At 49.1% G+C, this 22,921-nt stretch overlaps 1 protein-coding gene across 3 annotated transcripts in view; it reads left to right on the top strand.

Moving 5' to 3' along the window:
- The first annotated feature begins 814 nt into the window (after positions 1-814).
- GOSR1 (golgi SNAP receptor complex member 1) overlaps positions 815-22,921 on the top strand; it is an 82,678-nt gene continuing 60,571 nt past the window's right edge. For 2 of the 3 annotated variants that reach the window (XM_088657571.1, XM_060283078.2), the window contains exons 1-6: positions 815-883; positions 4,919-5,039; positions 6,175-6,262; positions 8,080-8,187; positions 10,957-11,048; positions 12,477-12,551. In XM_088657571.1, coding sequence (XP_088513697.1) covers positions 847-883; positions 4,919-5,039; positions 6,175-6,262; positions 8,080-8,187; positions 10,957-11,048; positions 12,477-12,551 — 521 coding nt within the window. In that variant the 5' untranslated portion in view covers positions 815-846. The remainder of the gene's footprint in view (positions 884-4,918; positions 5,040-6,174; positions 6,263-8,079; positions 8,188-10,956; positions 11,049-12,476; positions 12,552-22,921) is intronic. The other variant, XM_060283079.2, reaches the window with a different exon arrangement.

Below are 22,921 nucleotides of genomic sequence, written 5' to 3'. Positions count from 1 at the left end.
ATTAGTGTCAGACTAGGACCTTGGAGAACAGGGTTCAAATCCCCACACGACCATGAAGCTCGCTGGGTGTGACCTTGCGTGCCAGTCACTTCCGCTCAGAGTGGCGGGGGCAATCCAGTCGGAAGCACGGGGAACAAATTATTATTATTATTATTATTATTATTATTACTCTCTCAGCCTGACCTACCTCACAGGGGGGTTGTGAGGATTAAATGAGCAGCGGCAGAATCATGCACACCACCTTGAGCTCCCTGGGGAAAAGTGGGATAAAAATAAATTCATTCATTCATTAAATAGACCTCTATTTATTTAATACCAAAGCGGTTTAACAACAGTTCATAACGCCATACGATAAAACCCATGGGGGGGATTAAGAAAAATCAGATTACACCAGAATTAAAATTATGCAAAGGCATAGCGAGCATTGCACGGTACTGTATCTTAACTTGGCTTTCCGCACGCCCCCCCCCCTTCACCCGCGCAGGACCGAGTTTCAGATGGTAACCTGGGCGGGGCAGAGAACCGAAAGCCCAAAGTCCGCCCTGCGGGGTGCGGGTAGCCATTAGCGCCGGGAGCCGCCGAGTGGCGCTGCCGCGGCTGGCGCTCTAGGAGTCCCCACTCCACCGCCGCTCCTCCTCGCCATCTCTATGGTTCCACCTCTACTACGCTCCATCGCCCTCCTTTCCCGGCCTACGCTCTCTGCTGCAGCCCTTGCTCTCCTTCTTCCCCATCCCCATCTCTATGACCCGGAAGCGTCGCGCGGGAAAGGCGCTCTGGCCCGCGCCGCCTCTGTAGCCCAGCGCGCTGCCGGCCTAGGCCGCCGAAGGCTGACGTTGGACAACAAAGATGGCGGCGGCGGGGGGCAGCAGCAACTACTGGGAGGGTGAGTAGGGCGGGACAGGAGGGAGGGACGGTGGGGCAGCGGGGGAAGAAGAGTGAGGGGGGGGGAGGAACCGGCTGAGGGGCAGGAAAATGGAGAGGGGGCTATTGGGGTTGTCAAGGGAGGGGAGGCGGCGCTTTGGTCCTGGAAGGCCTCATATTCTGCGATTGGGGAGGGCGAGGACTTCCCAAGTGTCTATGGGGGAGGGGGCCAAGCTCAAGAAGGGGAGGGGGCTGGGGAAATGGGGTGCCTTGGTTCTATTGGGCCTCATTTCCGGAGAAGGGCTGGGGAAATGGAGTGGGGGGGCGTGGTGAGGCGTGGGGCCCATCGCAGAGCATCAGGGGCCTTGTTTCCAACCAGGGCCAGCAAATGGGAGACCCACAAACAAGACACAATGGGTCTCTCTCTCTCTCTCTCACACACACACACACACAAGAAAAGTGCTCGGTGGTACACTGCTCCTGTGTAAGGAGGTTCTGTTTGCCTGTCACAGCTAAGCACGGGTTAACAGCTGGAAGCTGCAGGAGGGGAGAATTTCTGTGGCTCGGGTCCTGCTTGTGGGCTTCCTCCGTTGGGGCATCTGTTCATTTCACTGGGTCCGCTCAGAATAGGTTATGGGGTGTTTGGGGAGGGGGTCGTACCTCTGGTGGGGGGACACGTCGTGTTCATTCTGGGGTAGTTGGTCCAGCTTTGGTCCCCACCCTGCACTTGGTTCTCACCTGTGGCTCCAGGAAGCTGTCAGCAGGCGAAAGTGGTCCCACCCCAGGAATGGCTTTGACTGACTGACTAAACCAGGGGAGGGTAGCCGATGGGTCTCTCAGAACCTTGGAGAGTTAGTTACTTCCATTGCATGCGAAGACAGGCCCAGCAGATTGAGTGGATGATACCAATACAGTGGTACCTCGGTTTATGAACACAATTGGTTCCGGAAGTCTGTTCATAAACTGAAGCTTTCATAAACTGAAGTGAACTTTCCCATTGAAAGTAATGGAAAGTGGATTAATCTGTTCCAGACAGTCCGCGGAGTACTTAAACTGAAGCGTTCATAAACTGAAGAGAACTTTCCCATTGAAAGTAATGGAAAGTGGATTAATCCGTTCCAGATGGGTCCGCGGAGTACTTAAACTGAAGCGTTCATAAACTGAAGCATGGGTGTAATTGGTTCCGGAAGTCTGTTCATAAACTGAAGCGTTCATAAACTGAAGCGAACTTTCCCATTGAAAGTACCGTAATGGAAAATGAATTAATCCGTTCCAGATGGGTCCGCGGCATTCATAAACCGAAAATTCATAAACCGAGGTGTTCATAAACCGAGGTTCCACTGTAGTGAGTTCAACAGTCAGGAAGGCAGTTCCTGCATGTGCCGCAGAGGAAAGTGAGGGGCAGATGGGGCTTGTCAACCTGGAAGGTAGCCTATGTAGGAGAAGGAAAACTCTAATGCTAAGCGTCCGCTGCCTTGTGGGATATATTTGGGAGAAGAAAAGGCTCAGGAGTAAACCCTACACAAATCCGGAGGGGAGTCACTAAGACGGTTGGATAATGCCTTGTCTGCCTCCTTCCAGCAACTCCTGCAGCCAAGCTGGTGCCAAACATCTTGCTCTGCTTTCCTTTGGACCACCTCAGCGAGGCTGAGAAGGGGATACAGTATTGTTGTCTGGGCAACCCAGCACCTCCGTACACACTGGACTTTGGGGGGGGGGGGTCACTTTGATGCAGGGGGTGGTCTTAACTTCACCCCAAGAGGGCACTCCGGTGTCTCTCGAGACAGATAGATGCCACAACAGCTCTGAATAAAACTTAGTTGAATACCACCCATTTATTTATTTGTGGTGTTTATACGGTATTGTACTTTCATGCTACATTTTGTTTGTTTGTTGCAGTTATTTGCTTTCTTTTTGTTACAAAAAGTGATTTACAAAACAGTTCAAAACCAAAGCAAAATAGAAACCTAAAAACCCATTCATATGTATAAAAGGTGGGTCTGGTGTATCCCACCCCCTGAAAAGAGGCGACAGATATCTAAAACCCTCCAAATTAAGGGCCAAAGACCCAAAGGGATAAAGATAAATGCATTTGCCTCGTGCCTTAATGTAGCTAGTGATGGCACCAGTTGTACCTCCTTGGGAAGAGCAGATAAGGTAAAGGACCCCTGGACAGTTAAGCCCAGTCAAATTCGACTATGGTGTGCAATGCTTATCTCTGCTTTCAGGCTGAAGGAGCTGGTGTTTGTCTGCAGGCATAGACAGCTTTTCCAGGTCATGTTGCCAGCATGCCTAAACCGCTTCTGGTGCACAGGACACTGTGATGAGTGCCAAAGTGCACAGAAATGCTGTTTGCCCTCCCACTGCAGCGGTACCTATTTATCCACTTGCGCTGGTATGCTTTCAAGCAGTCCATAAGCAGGGAGGCACCACTGAAAAGGCCCATTCTCGTGTCACCGCCTTGCACAGCTTCCTTGGAAGGGGGCACATGGAGAGGGGCCTTGGATGCTGAATGCAGGGTTTGGGTTGGTTCATGTGGGGAGCGGCAGTCCCTGAGGTATTGAGGTTCTGAGATGCACAGGGCTTTATAGGTTGAAACCTGAAAGGTGCCTGCAGGGAGGCAAATGGTTCATTAGCATTTACATGCCCCTGGCACCCTGCTTCTCGCTTTCTCCCTCCCACCTCCCAGTAATTGGTGCTAAGATGGACCCTGCTGTCTAAGTTGTGCTGATAGACACTCTCTTTTTATGGCTTACTGGATTAGACTGAAGGTTATCTGAAATATCTTGTTTTCCTGTGAATTTTGAAACCAGTTTTATTTTAAACGTGGAGCTTTTATGTGCTGTTTTCCTTCATGAGAGTACAGCTGTTTCCAGGAGGTCCATAAACAGGCACTCCTCTTTGGTGTTCTGCCGCTAGCAACTGGTGTGTTCTGCCCCAAGCAACGGCCACCCAAGGGGTAGCTCAGTTAGTAGAGCACGAGATTCGTGATCTCAGGGTTGTGGGTTCGAGCCCCATGTTAGGCAAAAGTTGAACTAGAGGATCCTCGTGGTCCCTTCCAACTCTATGATTCTATGACCCCAGTTTTTATTTTCTTATTATAATGCTGTATAGCCTGCTTTTCTCAAAAATAAAATAAAACGGGCCATAGCTGCACGGCAGAAGCCCTCCATTTCAGTCCCCAGCATCTCCACCTAGGTCTGAAACTGCAGAGAGCTAACTGCCAGTTAGTGTAGGCAGGGCTGAAGCTAGAGGGACCCATGATGTGACTCAGTGTACAGCAGCTTCCCATGTTCAGTATCTGGAGAGCAACAGGTTTCCCACCTCACTAGGGTGATGATGCAGTGAGAGAACCAGTGAGGTGTCGCAGAGTCATAGCTGTCAACTTCCGGATTGGAAAATAAGGGATCAGCAGTGGCGTGGCACCGGAAGTCGCTTCTGCGCATGTCCAGACTGCTGCTTCCTTATAAATCTGGGGGAATTACGGGATACTTTGCCATTTGGGATAACAGCGGGAAACGGATTTAAATCCCGCGAAAAACAGGAGACTTGACAGCTATGCGCAGAGTGTCTGACTAGCACCCAAGAGTCCAGGGTTTGAATCGCCACTCGGTCATGGAGCTTCCTGGGTGACCTTGGGCCGGTCAGTGCCTCTCAGCCTAACTGACCTCACATGGTTGCTGTGGAAATTAAATGAGCAGCAGGAAAATCATTTATGCCACCTTGAGCACCCTGGAAAAAAATATGGGATCTAAATGCAATCATTTAATCAGTAGTAGAAGCACACATTTTCTGTTCTCTTCAGCCTGTACACTGTTAAGATTTCCAAAGCAGAATGCTTTCCATTTTGCTGATCCATGACAGATCATATTAGAAACATTGCATCTCATTACACTGTTAAAATTAATATCCATTTTCGGAAACAGAGCTGAATGAATTCCCTTCCTTTTTGCCCTTGAGGGCTTAGGAGCAGCAAAGTGTGTGTGTAGGTATGTAGGTGTGTGTGCGTGCGTGCGTGCTGGAAAGGCTCACTCCCCCCTTTCTCTTGTTGGTGCAGATCTGAGGAAGCAAGCCCGGCAGCTGGAGAATGAGCTGGACCTCAAGCTGGTCTCCTTCAGCAAGCTCTGCACCAGCTACAGCCACAGCAGCTCCCGAGAGGGAAGGCGCGACAGGTATAGGTACTACTGTCCTACTTTTCTTTTCTTTTTGACATTTTTACCTTTTCAAAATAGTTTTTTGTTTTAAACCTCTCTTTTCTCTGTTCTTTTTGAGCTTCGTTACTCAAGACTCCTTCCTTGTGGTTACCAGACACAGTTTAGGGGTTGTGCCCCATCCACAATTCCTAATTGCTTTTACAGTACCTATGAGGCTACTGCTAGGGAGAGGCTTCTCCAGAAGCTTTGAGGGGCCAGGCAAAGAGGGACGTTCTGCTTCCAGGTTCTTCCCACTGCTTCTCTTAGCTGCTGTTGGCCTGTCCTGAAACCAGTGCTGTACTTTCCAGAATAGGTGTCAGGAGACAGAGTCAAGAGCAGGTCAGCAATAAAACACCTGGTGTCAGTGGAAGATGACACTTTATTCAAAGGAACCAAAACAGTGCAGGCCTAGTGGTCACAGCAACTCTTCCCAGTGGGTCTTGCCCCACTGCTCCCTAAGACTCCTTCCCCAGCAACCTGAAGCTCCTTCGTCTTGTCTCTCTTTGCTCTGCTCTCTTAATTCCTCTGTGTATTCTGGAAAACCAGCAGGGAGGGGAACTGATCGCAGTAGAAGGGAGAGACCCCCTGGCTGCTTCAACAACCCTCCTCCACTCCTCTCCGGCTTCCCCTTCTGCCTCTGATTCTGGACTGCCTCCTGCCCCAGACTCTTTCAGCTCATTAAACCCTGTTACCTATTAGATCTTCTGTCACCTCCTCCTCCCATTCTGCTCCTTTGGGGGTTCCCTGGCTGGTGCCTCCCACCACTACTCTGCATCCAGTCAGTCCATGACAATAGGAAGCCACAGTTCCAGCATCATGGCAGTTTAAAGGGACAGGCTGAAGAGCCTGGCAACAGCGCTTTTCCTCCTGTGCCTTTAAGACCCAGGAGAGCACACGTGCAACTGTTTCCCCCCCCCCCTCTGCAGGTGAGAGCCACAGAGGCTGGCATAAGCACCTGGGATTCCTGGGCTTTTGCCTGTGGCCCATTGGTTTCCCCAGCGTTAACAGGGCCTTCTGGGTTGCACGGTCCCCCGTGACATTTTGTGACAATTAGGCACACCTTTTTTACTCTGCCATAATATTTACAGAGGGGTGTCTGTCTGTCTTTCTCGTCACTCAGCTCGGACACAACCCCTCTTCTGAATGGATCAAGCCAAGACCGAATGTTCGAAACAATGGCTGTGGAAATAGAGCAGCTCTTGGGGAAGGTGAGTGGGATTTCAGTCGGTTAAATTCCCAGGCCTCTGTTGTGACCTCCAAGGTTTTTGACATGAGCTACTGGAGCAGCTAAAAAAAACAACAGTTCAGAAAGTGGTGGCTGTGTTTCCTTAAAGTGTGTTTTCTCCCATGAGCAAAAAAGTCATCTTCTGCCTGGAATGAATGCCTTTTCCGCTTCAATTTCCTTAACCCCCCCCCTTTTTTAAAGTTGTGCTCTACTGCTGTGATGCAGACATTAGGGAATTTCTTAAACTGCTAAGCAATTAGTAATTAAATTAGGACTGAGGTCAGATGCAGATTGATGGTCCAGGAGCCCAGCCAGTTCTCTCCTCATTCCATGAGCCATCTCCTGGAATGACCTGATTATATATAAGTATTTATCTACATCTAGGTGGCTGTAAATCATCAGAAACCCCAGAAGCCTACTTTCAAAGGTGGTAAGAAAAGGCCTTTTAAAAGTTGCTGCTGTTGTTAAACAGGCAGGAGCTAAAAACCCTCTCGGAGAGCAATACTTGGGACAATTTTAGGTATTTTATGTTAGTTTTATGCTTTTTATTCATTTAGCTTTTACATAAGACTCAAAAATAAAAAAACTACTGTTGGTGAATGATAATAAAATTATCTCATTGTTAATAACAGGAACCCTCAATGCGTATCAAATTGCAGCTTTACATAATTTTAGTCAGATTTGTGTAAACTCCTTTTATTTCATCTCCTTTTCATTTAATCTTTGTTAAGAGAGGAACCTTTCCCTCCCTTTTTAAAGAGGCACGTTGTGATCAGCAAGGGTAACGCAGCATTTTAAGATTACTTATGTTGTATTTTATCTGGGTTAATGTCCATTGACAGTGTCTTGTGTTACTTTCGTACTGTTAAACCTTTTCTTTTGGTTTGGGATAGTCTGGTGAAGGCAAACAAACAAAGGAATCTACTACTGCTGCACTTCCATCCTGAGATGTTCCAGTAGATCCCTACCTGCCTTCCACCCACCCCAATTTAAACTCCCCGGAGGGTCTTGGAACGGCCTCTTTTCCTCCACCAGAACTCATGGGTTTTGCTCTTTACAAGCTCAATCCAAAAGGGGAGGCCTGGAAAAATGCCAGCGTATTTCACCCACACAAGAGTTGCAGTGCAAGGCTGGGTAATAAGACCTTTTTAAATTTCTCAACACTGATGGCTTTGTCTGATTTCACACTACGTATTGTCATTTTTGATGCACTTTGACATATTGGTTGTTGCTTATTTTACTGCTGATAGTTTCTCACCATAGACAGCCCTCAGATATGTATTCCAAAGAGAGGTATAGAAATCCTCAAAATATATGAGTTGTTTGTGCACAAATTGCATCAAACTGTACTGACTCCACCGTTGGAGCGGTATAGCTCTGTATGCCTCCCAGTTCCTGGGAACTACAGGTGGGCATAATGGTGCTGTTGTGCCCAGGTCTTACTTGTGGGCTTCTCACTGGGGCATCTGGTTGGCCACTGCGAGGAGAGGGTGCTGGATTGGACGGGCTCCCTTTGGCCTGGTTCATAAAGGCTCTTGTAATGTTCTGAAGCCCCAGAACAGCATTGGGCCAAAACAGTGATTATGGAACTGTTGAGCATTTGTTTAGCAAAGCCAGCATGTTTGTTTCAGAATGCCTTCCACACCTGCCACCAGGATTTCTGCCAGCCTTGCTCCTTGTTAAAACAGCTGCTGTGTGCTCAAAAAAGCAGTGGTTTCCCTTTCCAAATGCATGCTCTAACTTTCCTGTGAAGAACCTGTGTCCTGTCCAACCTGTGCGCTCCCTCTTTCCCTCTCACAGCTCACGGGGATAAATGACAAAATGGCCGAGTACACCAACAGCGCTGGAGTCCCATCCCTCAACGCGGCTCTGATGCACACTTTGCAGCGGCACAGAGACATCTTGCAGGTAGGAAGAAGCTCTGGGGGCGATGCTCTGGCGTTTGCCAGACTCGGCGGCTCTTTCAGCCTGTTTAGGGAAGTCTTTAATGACTGATGTTTTAATGTCTTTTCAGTCTTTTGTTGGAAGCCGCCCAGAGTGGCTGGGGAAATCCAGCCAGATGGGCGGGGTAGAAATAAATAATAATTATTATAATTATTATTATAGCATACTTGATTGGCACCTAGCAGTCGCTGGCCTAGTCCACGCATCACCGTAAACTGTGGTTAATAGTTGATCTGGCCCACATTGCTCACCCCCCAGCCTTGTGCAGGAAGAAACCAGTTGCTATCACTTTCTAATAATAATAATAATAAATAATAATTTATTATTTATACCCCGCCCATCTGGCTGGGTTTCCCCAGCCACTCTGGGCGGCTTCCAACAGAAAAATAAAACACAGTAATCTATTAAACATTAAAAGCCTCCCTGAACAGGGCTGCCTTCAGATGTCTTCTAAAAGTCTGGTAGTTGTTTTCCTCTTTGACATCTGTTGGGAGGGCGTTCCACAGGGCAGGCGCCACCACCGAGAAGGCCCTCTGCCTAGTTCCCTGCAACTTGGCTTCTCGCAACGAGGGAACCGCCAGAAGGCCCTCGGTGCTGGACCTCAGTGTCCGGGCAGAATGATGGAGGTGGAGACGCTCCTTCAGGTATACTGGACCAAGGCCATATATACCATATGTTTACAGCTTGTGGCTTCGCCCAAAGAATCCTGAGAACTGTATTTCCCAGGATCAGGGCTGTAGCTTAGTGGTAGAGAATCTGCTTTCCAAGCGGAAGGTCTCCGGTTCGATCCCCAGCAGCCTCTGCAGGTAGGGCTGAGAAGGACTCCCACCCTGAGACCCAGGAGAGCTGCTGCCAGTCAGTGTAGCCTCAATAGACCAATAGTCTGACTCAGTATAAGGCAGCTTCCCATGTGCCTATAGTTAAGGGAGTTTGGGAGTTCTGGCTGTGCAGGGGGAACTACGGTTCCCAGGATTCTTGGGCAGGAGAGGAATGTGCTTTAAAGGTAGAGCAAACCATGACCTTGCAACCAACACTGAACATTGACTATGGATTTGTTTTGCATTCATCAGTTAGTTTTATCATTTATACATGCTCTTTGCCTGGAAGGTAGGGTATTACAACTGCAGAAGTAAATACACAACGATCAAGTATTTTTTTTAAAAAAAACATCTGTTTTGTAAAGCCTACAGGTTGTATCCAGTGAGGTGGTAAGTTAAAGAACGCACAAGCTGGCAACCTTGCTGTGAAGTAAGTTGCACAATCTATCGTGCAACGAGTTTCTGCTGGCAGAACTGTTTCATTGCCTTCCTTGGTTGCACAGTGTTAAAACTCATCTGTCCTCTAGCACAAGAGCCTTTGCACTAGTGGACAGGGAACGTTGGATACAGCCCTGTATGTCTTAAGAGTATAGAATCATAGAATCATAGAGTTGGAAGAGACCACAAGGGCCATCCAGTCCAACCCCCTGCCAAGCAGGAAACACCATCAAAGCATTCTTGACATATGCCTGTCAAGCCCCTGCTTAAAGACCTCCAAAGAAGGAGACTCCACCACACTCCTTGGCAGCAAATTCCACTGTTGAACAGCTCTTACTGTCAGGAAGTTCTTCCTAATGTTTAGGTGGAATCTTCTTTCTTGTAACTTGAATCCATTGCTCCGTGTCCGCTTCTCTGGAGCAGCAGAAAATAACCTTTCTCCCTCCTCTATATGACATCCTTTTATATATTTGAACATGGCTATCATATCACCCCTTAACCTTCTCTTCTCTTCTGGTCAGGGATGATGACCAGTTCCCCATTCCCCGATGACCAGTCTCTTGGATAAGTGGGTCCCAAGCCTCATAGGGCTTTTGTACATCAAAACCAAGACCTTGAATTGGGTAGCTAATTGGCTTTGGGTGCAAATGCTTCAGGAGCAGAGTTTCCATGGTCCCTCGGTGAGAAGCCCAATGGAATTCTCACAGCTGCAACTTGCATTAGCTGCAGCTTCCAAGCCGTCTTCAATGGCAGCATAGGGTGCATTGCAGGAGTCCAGTTAGGACATTATTAGAGCTTGAAGTACAGTGGGCAAGCTGGCCCTGTCTGGGAACAAACCAGCAGCAGCCAGAAATAGGTGCTCCGGCCTCTAGAGGCCGCTTAGACATTCACCAACACCATAGGAATTAGACACACCCCAAGACTATAGAGCTGGTCTTCCAGGGTGAGTGTCTCTCCTTCTCGTATATTTTTGCTTGTTCTGTGAGCTAGTAGGGAGGAGCAAATTGGTCAAGATTGGTGCGTTCGCAGTACACAGTTAGCTACGGTTTACTGTTGTGTGTGAACAAGGCTGCCATGTCATGTATGAAGTCCTGGACATCTCGCAGAGAATAAATGTGACCCTGATCCCGTTCTTAAAAGGGATGCAGCCGCAACTCTTAGGCTAGAGTAGGCATCTACTGAGCCAGAGTCCTTGGTAGACCTGTTTCTGTATGAGCCTTAGTTTTACACCTGGTACATACTATAGGACAGCCGTCCCACAAGCTGGCGCCCTTCGGGTGTTATTGGACTCCAACCCTCCTCATCCCTGAACACCGTTTGCAGGGTCTGCTGGGAGTTGTAGTTCAGAACATGTGGAGGGGGTCAGTGGGTTGGGAAAGGCTCTCGGACGATTTGTAATGTTTTGAGCTTCACCCTTAGAGGAAGAACCGCACTTCTCAAAGTCTAACATGCTTGGAATCTTTTGCTCTTGTTACAGGACTACACACACGAATTCCACAAAACCAAAACCAACTTCCTGGCAGTGCGGGAAAGAGAGAATCTCATGGGTTCGGTGCGGAAGGATATCGAGTAAGTTAGCGCTATCTGCATTCGTTAGTGGCCTTTACCTGAGCCCCACCAGGGCAGAAAGGCATTCTTGGTGACCCAGAGCCCAAGGGTAGAGAATGTTTTTCAGCCCGAGGGCCACATTGCCTTCTGGGCAGCCTCTTGAGGACTGCAGGCCATTGGTGGACAGAGCCAGAGGAGAAAGTGACTGGGGCAGCGAAGGTTCATTCATTTCTACACACACCCCTCTCCAAGCCAGCAGAGAGGCAGATCGGAGTTCAAGGGCACAGTCCCAGCCTGGCAAAAACACTTGAGGTGGAAGCAAAGAAGGGCCAGCGAGGGCAAGGCCTGGGGGGAGTCCGGGGGGGGGGGGAGAAATGGACTCCCAACTCCCATCACACCCAGCCAGCTTAGCCCAATGATCAGGGACAATTGTAGTCCAACAACGTCTGGGGTCCCAAGATTGAAGAAGTCTGGTGTGATGGAGTTAGCTTTCAAAGGTAAGAGACTCCAAAGAGGAGCAGGGGGAGAGATGCAGCAAAATTTTCTGTTCCAATAAAACCTAGGCTGACAGAGCATGGAAAAGATAGTTTGCCACATTCCCAAGAAAAATATGCCCTGGGAATTTCTCTTTTGCTTCCCCAAAGCTGTGCAGGATTTGCCAACAACAAGAATCGGGTCTTTGCTTTATGCAATTAGCCACTCCCTGCTTGTGTTTTCCCTCCAGCAAATATTTACTTTCCTGGAGGCCGCTGCTGTTTTGAATGGAGCTCAGCCTGTGGCTGCCTTCTGTCTGCTGAGAACCGCAGAATTAGCCTTTTGTCCTCCAGAACAGCAAAAGTAGCACTATGTTGCTGCGATTGGCAACTGGCTTTTTCACAGGGGCTACAATTTGAATTGCCCAAATGGTGAAAGGAGCAGCGAGACTGACCCTGCCTGTTGATTCACTCCCAGGCGACTTGGTGGCGCAGCCAACATTCTGTTCTGCTGGGGCTTGGGGCCTGCAGACACTGTTAGAAACTGAGATATATAAACTAGGCACCAAGTGGCTCCTTGAGCCAAGATTACAGTCACCAAAACAGAATGCCTAGTTGCCATTTTGTGGCTAGGCGGCTCTAAAGTCTTATTTTTAAAATGATGGACTGACTGTGATTGATTACCACTTAAACATCTGACTAGTTCAGATGACAGCCTTGAGCTAGGTTAAGAGCTTTGAGAACTTGAAGAAGAACAGTCCCTTGATCCAGGGACAGTCCGCATATATATATTGGCCTATCCCAACCTCTTTTTCTTAATGGTGACATATGGACCATTCATAACATAGGAATATTCTTCTGTGAGCTGGGCAGTGGGGCAGGGTAAGTGAAGACAAGCTGCAACAATTAACTATAACATTGTTCACTGCTCCTGCAATCTCATTTTTTGGGGACTTTTTCTACCTTTATCTTCCAGGTCCTACAAAAGCGGGTGTGGCGTCAACAACAGAAGGACAGAGCTTTTCTTAAAGGAACACGAGCACCTTCGGAAGTAAGTCTGTGCCTGGTATCGGATTATTCCTCAAAGATAATCAGACATTTCCAGCAGGAGTGGCCGTGTTAGACTCTTGCAGCCAGAAAAGCCAAGGAGCCTTGTGCCACCTTAAAGCAGGGGTGGGCACTGCCCATTAGGCCTGGTTAGGCAAAACGTGGGGAGCCCAGCAGCAGGTGGCGCCAGAGAAAACAAATTCTGGCTTTGTCCATGTCCGTCCTCCATCCTGCTGATTTCTACGAGGGACAACACTGAGACTAAAGAGGAGGAAGATGGCAGGCAGGGCAACCTCCTGGATGGGTTATGAGTAGAAAGCCAGGCAGGTGAGAGGCTGGCTGAGAGCAGGCTGTGGCTGGTGGGGCACAGTCTCATTCATCCAAATGGGCAATGTGACCCTGCTGGCTGGGGTTGGAGTGTTAGGGGGGGGAAGCAAATCAGTGAAAATACTTTAAAAAAACACACAACGTACTGATTTCACAGTGCCTTTTATGAAACTGCATTCCTTAAAAAAAAATGCAGGGAAATGTGATAGCAGCAGGATACTTTCTGCAAAAGCCATAGCAGCATGTGGGCTCCAGGGGGCGCTCTTCCCCTCTAGAAGAGCCGCTCTCCAATATCTGCTCCTGTTGAAGGCAGTTTTGTTATTTTCTGTAATCAAAGGTGCATGAAAACCTCTTACAGGAAATGGCTTTTTAAAATTTTGCTTGGTTGTGATAGGCCAAGGAATCTGATAAACCGTGTCTGTGCATCCCTCCATTTCCCCATGGGGCTCTTGCTGGCATTTGCAAAGTTTGGAAGGGCTGAGGGAGGGAGGGGCATCCATTGATTTTCACTTGCTGGGTGTCTATTGTGAATAGATAATGGGCAAATGCTATTAGTTAGGAGTGTCCTGAAGCTTTGAGCACCTTCTGGCTTTGAAAAGTCGGTGGAGGAAGGGAGTGTGCAGTGTAGTGGGTGGAGCAGGAACGGGGGACCTGCGGGCTATTTGGTGGCAGCAGTAGGCTGAAGAATGGGAAGCAGCACCGTCTTTGCGACCAGTACTTCGCCAAGTTAAAGCCAATTCTGCCCTAAGAGAAACTAGATTCCGTGACCTGCATAAATCATACTGCATGCTCTGTTCCCTAGGGAGGGGAGCCATGAGCTGCTCAGCAGGGGTCCGAAGCACCCCCACCCACCCCCACAGTCCATAATAGCAGCCCTACTCTGTTTACCTCTCTGACTACTTAGATTTCAGCAGATAGGCCACTGCCTTATTCATACCATAAGGACTAGAAACTTCATATTTAAAGGCAAAAGGCCAAAGTTCCCAACAAGCGAAATTCTGCACCCGGTACTACATTCTGCAGTCTGTGGATTTTTACTTCCATTGGGTTTGATGAACTTCTGCACAAATCCCACTGTGACAAATAAGGAGCAACTCCCATTTATCATGGTTTATGACAATTTCTGTGCCAGTTTGATTCCTGGTGCATTGTGGCCCCTCATGCATAATTTGCAGGTATCGCAGATTTGCAGGTACAGCACCTGTCAGGCAAGTCCCCAAGGATCCATTTATCTTGAATATTCTTAATAAGAAAGCACAAGACTTTGAGTGTGTGTGTGTGTGTGTGTTGATGGATATGCCACAAATCTTGACTAAAAAAAGACATCTATTCATCACATCTTTTCTAATATGGTTTTTGACTGAAAGCTAATTGAGTTGGCTGCTGAGGCTGATAAAACACTTTCTCAATCCATCTCGTGGAAGACAACCTCCCTTTCCAGGTTGATAGAGGACAGGTAGATTCCCTTCCTCCCTTGAGTTTTAGGAAGTCATCCATCAGTTTCAGGCCAGATGAGAGGAGCAGTCCCTCCCCTCCCCTAGAAGTCTAAGAATATGAAAAGATAAGAACTCTGCTGGATCAGGCCAAAGGGGGGGGGTGCATCTTAAGCTAGTATCCTGTTTTCACAGTGGCCAACCAGTTGTCTTTTATGGGAAATGCACAAACTGGAGTCAAGCACAAGAGCCCTCTCCCCTCCTGTGGTTTCCAGCAACTGGTATTTGTAAGCATCGCTGTCTCCAACTGTGGAATAAAAAAATTCCTTCAGTAGCACCTTAAAGACCAACTAAGTTTATATTTTGGTATGAGCTTTCGTGTGCATGCACACTTCTTCAGATACACACTGTGTATCTGAAGAAGTGTGCATGCACACGAAAGCTCATACCAAAATATAAACTTAGTTGGTCTTTAAGGTGCTACTGAAGGAGTTTTTTTATTTTGCTTCGACTCAGACCAACATGGCTACCTACCTGTAACTCCAACTGTGGAGGCAGAGCGGAGCCACCCTGGCTGGCAATGAGTTTGTCTAATCCTCTTTTAAAGCCATCCAAGTTGGTCACCGTCACAGCCTCCTGCAGGAGCGAGTTCCATGGGTTAACTATGACCTTGTGTGAAGAAAACAGGCTTTCTTTTATCTATTCTGAGTCTTCCAACATTCATCCCCGAGTTCTAGCGTTATGAGAAAAGGAGGAAACTCTTCTCTATCCAGTCTCTCTTCCACTTCTCCTGTGGCCAACTTGAATACTTTAGCTTTGACCCGGGGATCCAGGCACTGCTCTCTTTCCTCGCGGACCAGCCCCACCTCCTTCCTCCACGCTTAATTGCCGTGGACGTTTGTGGCACTCTGGGTGGGTGGCTTGTCAGGATCGATGCATTTCTGGCCCTGCTGCTACGGGACGAGGGTTTTTCTGGCCGGAAAGCCTTGCGCTCCTAATGCCATTTCCTTTTGAGAGTGGGGCTCTGTAGCCCAGAGCAGAGAGAGAGGCAGCAGCCGTAGTGTGGCAGCTTTGATGGTAGGGATTTGCAACCTCACATCGTCCAAAGAGTATTTTGCCTTTAGCTTGGTGGGCATTTTGCCTATTTTATTATGATCATTTACAAAAAATGTAATATCCAAGGCTTTGAGGCTAGAGTGCTTATAGCAGGGGCCCCCAAACTTACGTTGCCGAGGGCCGGTGCCGCCAGCGCCAATTGTGCTGTGAGCCGGAGCACGTGGGAGCGGTTTGCAGCGCACTTCCGGGTCACCGGAACAGCAGAAAGAGCTTGTGCGCATGCGCACGGAAGTGCGCCGGAAATGACGCTTGGGCATGCGCACAAGCTATTTCCGACGCTCCGGCGACCCGGAAGTGGGAAGCCGCGCCGTTAAGAGCACGCGGCAGGAGTGGGTGGCGGGGGCCGCATAAGAAAGCCTCGCGGGCCGCATCCGGCCCCCGGGCCTTAGTTTGGGGAAGCCTGGCTTATAGCATGCTTGCGTTCTTGAAACCATATGGAAGATAACTTGCGGTTACCGATTCCTCAGCTGTAGTTCCCCCTACCTACCCTGATTGCCAGCTGGATGGTGCCCCTCTTTCGTTTTCCCCACAGGATGTTTTCAAGCAGTGCGTTCTCCGTCTCAGTGTTTGTTTAGCCAGGCCAGGTGGAGGAATTGGAACCCCCCCACCCTGACACCTGTGCAAGCCTTGATGTATGTTGACGGATTCTCTGCTCAGGAATTAGCTCTGTTGCTTCAGCCTTTGCAAAGGAGACCACAGCTTCCACTCAGGAGCTTACCTTACCGGTAGCCACAGATTAATGGGCCCGTTTCCAAACACACAGGGTTGTTTTGCAACTGTTCTTGAAGCCCGTAAATATTCATTTATTAGACTTATTAGTCGTTTGTCACCCAAAGGTCTCCAAGCATCTTACAACAAAAGAAAGATATACAATACATAGTACCATGGGGGGGGGAGTTGGGGAGGGGGGATTCATGTAATACATTAATATTTCATATAACATGACATCCATTTTTAAAAAAGGTGAAATAATAAGCAAAGCAATACTCGGATTAACAAATAAACAAATTAACAAATAAACAAAACCTCAACCTCGCCCTAGACCAAGAATCATTCACATTGAACCAACAATTCCCCCCCTTTAACCTATGGTTACCAATTTTTTTTCAAGGAATCCGGGGACACTTAAAAAAAAATCATGCTTTATTATTTTAGGAAAGGGTTGCCCAGAGTTCTTTACCTTTTTTAGGGGGGGACCCCAAAGTTGTCGGGCGCACACCTCAACACAAGGCAGGTGGAGAAGCCCATCTACAAACATACAAACACCAAAAAAAGAGGTTGGGGGTGGGGGGGGAGAGATCAAGTAAAGGTGCTTGCCGGTCTGGGGAAAACACACATTAAAACACACACACAAGGCTCCATCTCTCTCTCTCTGTCTCGCAACGCAGCACAGCTCTTTTCTAGGCTTCTGCTCCTCTTCTTCACCGCCTCAGCACCTCGCTCACCCCCCCCAACTCGGGCGCACAGAGCCCACAGGAGAAGAGCGCCGTGGGCTCTTCTTCTGCGGGCGGCTCTGCATGAGTTTGGGGAGAGGGCTCTGGCGCTGTTCACTGCCTTGGCACCCGCCATGTTGTTTTGCCAAAAGTCCCCAGGCATAAATCAGGGGGTATTAATTAATATCCGGGGACATTCCTGGGACAGATTTTGTCCGGGGACAGATTGGCGAATCTGGGGGCTTTCCCCAGGAACCAGGGACGTCTGGTAACCCTCCTTTAACCTCCCTACCCCACCCCAGGAGTCTGGGGTCAGGGCCAGCTGTTATAAATCCGTGTAGTAGCAAAGCAGGAAGATGGTAACAAAAGATTTAGCTGCTGGTGGGAGTGCAGATGTCAAGGCTGGCTGTTCCAAATCAAGGGTGGGAGGGAGGGAGCAGGGTCCTCCGGGGATGTATACAGGCAACTCCCGTTTTGCATGCATTCAAGGCACGCGCGACCACTGAAGCATAGGCCGTTTCCGCCCCAGTAGAGGGTGGGGCAGAGCATCTGCTTGGCATGCAGAAGGACCCTAGCATGCCCAGGTAAGGCTGGGAGAGAGAGGCCTGGGGTCTTGCTCTATGTTACAGGAAGAACCAAAGCTCAGTGGCAGGCAGAAAGTCCCAGGTTCAATCCCCAGGGGCGGCATCTCCAGTAAGGGTAGGAAAAGGCTCCTGCCTGAATCCCAGGAGAGCTCCTGCCAGTCAGTGTTGACAGTATTGAGCTAGAGGGACCAGTGGCTTGACATGCTGCCGCCTTGGGCTGGTGGGAGCCATAGTCCAGAACATCTGGACGGCACCCAGTTAAGTAAGGCCAAGTTAGAGCCTTAGGCATTACACCTAGCACTCCAGACTGCTCTCTGAAGCAAGTGGGTCACCAGTGTAGGTGGCGTAAACCCCATAAATTGTGGCGTTGGAAGGGACCCCCAAGGGTCATCCAGTCCAACCCCCTGCAATGCAGGAATCTACCAGAGCATCCCTGACAGATGGCCGTCCAACCCCTGTTTGGAAACCTCTGCTCAAGGAGAGTCCATCCACCCCCTTTTGAGGCAGCCCTTTCCGCAGTTTAATTGGAATCCTAATGTTTGTTTGCATTAGGGATGCCCAAGCAGAGGTGCTCCTCTGCCCATCCTGCGTATGAGTAATAAGCGAAGCAGCCTGCTGGGTTTCCTTGATGACCAGCTCTGCAAAGCACCTCTCCCTTTCCCTGCCCCACTTTCCCCAGCTAATACCCTTTTAGGCGGGCAGAGTAAATAATTCATCCATTTGTGTGGTTCTTCTTTCTCCCCCCACCCCCACCCCGCCTTCCCTCCTGTAGCGGGCGAGGCTTTCCATCAAATGGAGGCACAGGGCTGGGTGATGAATGGACAGGCTTCAGCTGCTCATCCTGCAAAGTGCTGGGCTAAGAGGAAATGAGTTTGTCAGCTCAGCACTCACTTCTGTGTGTGTGTTTTTGGAGAGTGTAGCCCTGAGAGCTTCCGAAGCTTAATGGCTTGTGGGGGCAGGGGAGGAGTAGTTGCCTAAATCCGCACTGAAGGAATTCATTTGTATGTACTGTAAAGTGTTTTGTTTTTTTCTGGGGGGCAGTATAGTTAAAGCCTGCCTTCTCTCCATAAAGACCTGGTTTACCTCTGAAGGGTGGAAGCTCTTGGCGTCAGGCCTTGCTATGTGGCCTTCCCTGAATGCCTGCAGTTCTGCTCACCCCCACCCCCCCTCAAAACAGATATTGCACAACTGGAAAAGGTTCAGAAAAGGGCAGCCCAATGTGTTCGGGGGGGCGTGGAGCAACTCCCCTATGAAAGAAGCCAACGTGGATGGCTCTAAAGGAGGATTGGACTTATACATGGCGGGTAAAAACTAATATTATTATTTCTACTACCATACTACTATTTTATTTTACTTTTTTATGCCACCCATAAGACTGGGCTGCCTCAGCCACTGTGGGTGGCTCCCAGCAAAATATGAAAAGCACAATAAAACATCAAACATTAAAAACATTTTCATAGTTATCCGGCGGGCCGCTGTGGAAACAAGATGCTGGATTAGATGGGCCGTTGGCCTGATCCAGCAGGCTCTTCTTACCTTTTTCTCTTGAAACATTTGGGCATTGGTGTCTCTTAGAGTAAAGGCAAGCCAAGGGAGGGCGTTCCACAAACGGGGAGCCACCACTGAAAAGGCCCTGTCACAGGTCCATGGCCGACAAGCAGAGCATGGCTTAGAAGCATGGCCCACCACTGGAGCCAGGAAGCTCTGGGGAGGCTGGCCCAGTAAGGCAGCAAAGGCAAGTAGTCGGATAACTTAGGGACCTGGTTCTCCACAGGCAGCACAGATGCCCCATCAGGTCTGCTGGTTCTTGGGGGCTTATTCCAGGGTTTAGCTTTCCTAGGCAGTGGCCATGTGGAATATGCATTGGTATAGTGAGGGGTTTTTTTTAGCCATCCATACCCATTGCATACGGGACTCAGGTGGCGCTGTGGTTAAACCACTGAGCCTAAGGCTTGCTGATCAGAAGGTCGGCGGTTCGAATCCCTGTGACGGGGTGAGCTCCCGTTGCTTGGTCCCAGCTCCTGCCAACCTAGCAGTTCGAAAGCACGTCAAAATGCAAGTAGATAAATAGGAACCGCTACAGAGGGAAGGTAAACGGTGTTTCCATGTGCTGCTCTGGTTTGCCAGAAGCGGCTTTGTCATGCTGGCCACATGACCTGGAAGCTATACGCCAGCTCCCTCAGCCAATAATGCGAGATCAGCGCGCAACCCCAGAGTCGGTCACGACTGGACCTAATGGTCAGGGGTCCCTTTACCTTTACCCATTGCATACAGAGAGCTGTGTTGTGTAGGAACCAGCAGGAAGTGACGTCTACTGATTCTCCTCCTCTCCACCACTGTTGTGAAGGGTAGCAGACTGCTGGAGTATGAGGAGAAAGCCCAGGGGGATCTTGTCGGTGAGCCGCTCTGCCATATTGACCGATGGGGCCACTCCCCGTCTCCCCCCTCGGAGTTCCCGTTTATGGAAACAGTGGCTGTGATGGAGGAGCACAGTTACATAACGGAGCCAGGCAGGTCCTCGAACAGCTTAATTAGGGTTTTTCTGTGTGCCTGTGAGTGCGTGCGCGGAATGCTCCAAGGGGCAGAGGAGCTCTCCTGGGCTTCTTTATTATTACCATTACTATTGTTGTTGGTATTTATAAATAACCGGCATGAAAGGCAGATGCGGTAGAGAGAGAGTGGGCTTGCTTGAGCATCATTAGTACAAATAACAGCCGGTCTTTTATGTCTGTACGTGCATTTATTTCATCTGTTTTCTCTGGCAAGGGATTTACCCTATATATAATCAGAGCACAAGAGCTAGTACAGCAGTTTTACATATATATATATAGAGAGAGAGAGAGAGAGAGAGCTATCATGCACACACAATAATTCGTGCAGCACTTTTCTCTTCATATATACTGGCTCTGGCTCGTGTTCCTGGTCATAGCAAATGTCAGCCCTTTCCGCCACCTTCCAGGGCCAAAAGTGGTGTGCATGTTAGCAGTCACACATCAATTGGACGCATGCAGAATGGTCACTGCTTGTATATCAGAACACAAGAACTTGTGCAGCAGTTTTCTATGTATATACTAGAACACAAGAACTCATAGAACTGTTTTCTCTCCCCCCCCCTTTATATATCAGAACACAAGAACTTAAACAGCAATTTTCAGCAATTGAGACCTGAGGTTCCACCTTTTGCCCAAAAAGCATTTTGGGGACCCACTTTTTTCTGTTAATTGTTTATTTGTACAGTGATCATAGAATCATAGAGTTGGAAGAGACCACAAGGGCCATCCAGTCAAGCAGGAAACACCATCAAAGCATTCCTGACAGATGGCTGTCAAGTCTCCGCTTAAAAGAAGGAGACTCCACCACACTCCTTGGCAGCAAATTCCACTGTCGAACAGCTCTTACTGTCAGGAAGTTCTTCCTAATGTTGAGGTGGAGTCTTCTTTCTTGTAGCTTGAATCCATTGCTCCGTGTCCGCTGATCATGCTTTGACCCACTGCAACCCAGTAGTTCAGGAGTTGAGAAGTCTTTCTCCCCCCCCCCCCCAGCCCAAGGGTCGCATTCCTTCCCAAGCAACCTTCTGGGGGAAGCAGCGGATGCAGATTCTGCACACCCTCTTCTCTCTCTTCTCCATCTAGGAGGCATGACCATAGTTCAAGGACACTTTTTCCAGCCCGGCAGAAGCAGTCATGGGAGGATGTGGAGCAGGGCCAGGGAAGAGTGTGGCCTTGAGAAAGGAGGCGTGGCTGGGAAGGAGGCGTGGTCTGGGGAGATTCCCGAGGGCCACATAAAGAGGCCCAGGCTTGAGGGTCCCCCCTTCTATCTACTTGCAGATTCTGACCAGTGGTGTCTAGGGCTAATGGGAGTTGCAGTCCAAAACACTCAGAGAACATTAGGTCTGCAAAGGCTGGTACAAACTGATTCTATTATATTCTTCCCTGTTTGATTCTTATGACTGCCAGTTCATAAGGACAAAGAGTGCCTGGTCACCACGCTCTTTAACATTTGCTCTATTAGATTTTCGTAGTATTTTGAGTATCCCAAGCCCCAAATCACGGGCAGAGCAAGGGTAATAGAGGGTGGGTGCAGGCAAATCTGTTTATGCCCTTGGCTTTCCTTTCGGTTGGCAGTTCATGTCAGAGGAACGTGAGCTTCCAGCCAGTGGAGGGGAGAGAAATGGCATTGTTGCAAGACTTCCTTGGGGTGGCCATTCCAGGGCAAGCCTCCCTAACAGCAACAAGTATTTATTTGCTTGATCATAAACCCACAGCAAATGTGCATTGTTTGGACCAGGTGTGGCAAACCTCAGCCTTGCAGGGTATACTTTGTTCATTAGTTACTGGAAGCCTGGCGTTGACAGAGTGAGGTGTGCAAGATTGGAGCTCAGAAGGCATCACCTTCTACCAAGACAGACCGCTGTTCCATCAAACTTTGCTTTGCCCACACTGGCTGGCAGTGACTCTCCGGGGTGTCAGTCAGAGATTGCCCTCGACCCTTCCTAAGTTTGAATCCAGGATCTTCTTCATGCAGATCTGGTATTCTGTCAGTGGGCTCTAAGTTTTATGAAATACGTAAATAAACGGAGCGTAGGGTTCACAGGCACCTCCCATGCACAGGAGTCTGGCTGCACTGTGCCCAAAATTCCTTTATCCTTATGGCGCTTCTGCCTCCAACCCACCCACCCTCGGTCCTGCCAGCAGAGTCTGCAAAGGGCTCCAACGGAGCCTGGCTCTTAACTGGACAAGGCGTCTCCACTTGCCAGATTGCAACGTAGCTTTTAAGAGCTCCGATAAAAGAAGCCCAGCTTGGGACTTCTAAATCACTCGCTCGGCTGGTACGCAGGCTGAGACCCTACCTGCCTGCAGACTGTAGCCAGAGTGGTGCATGCTCTAGTTATCTCTCGCTTGGACTACTGCAATGCGCTCTGCTTGGGGCTACCTTTGAAGGTGACTCAGAAACTACAACTAATCCAGAATGCAGCAGCTAGACTTGTGACTGGGAGCGGCTGCCGAGACCACAATGTAGAAAGATCTACATTGGCTCCCAGTACGAAGAGTCGGACATGACTAAACGACTAAACAACAACAACAACGTTTCCGAGCACAATTCAAAGTGTTGGTGTTGACCTTTACAGCCCTAAATGGCCTCGGTCCAGTATACCTGAAGGAGCGTCTCCACCCCCATCGTTCTGCCCGGACACTGAGGTCCAGCACCGAGGGCCTTTTGGCAGTTCCCTCGTTGCGAGAAGCCAAGTTGCAGGGAACTAGGCAGAGGGCCTTCTCGGTGGTGGCGCCTGCCCTGTGGAACGCCCTCCCAACAGATGTCAAAGAGGAAAACAACTACCAGACTTTTAGAAGACATCTGAAGGCAGCCCTGTTCAGGGAGGCTTTTAATGTTTAAAAGATTACTGTGTTTTATTTTTCTGTTGGAAGCCGCCCAGAGTGGCTGGGGAAACCCAGCCAGATGGGCGGGGTATAAATATATTAT

This window comes from Zootoca vivipara, chromosome 14 (assembly GCF_965207765.1).
Source record: "Zootoca vivipara chromosome 14, rZooViv2.hap1.1, whole genome shotgun sequence".
In the NCBI taxonomy this organism is placed as follows: Eukaryota; Metazoa; Chordata; class Lepidosauria; order Squamata; family Lacertidae; genus Zootoca; species Zootoca vivipara.
Note: the sequence above shows the minus strand (reverse complement) of the source record. Positions and strands in the feature narration are given on the sequence as shown.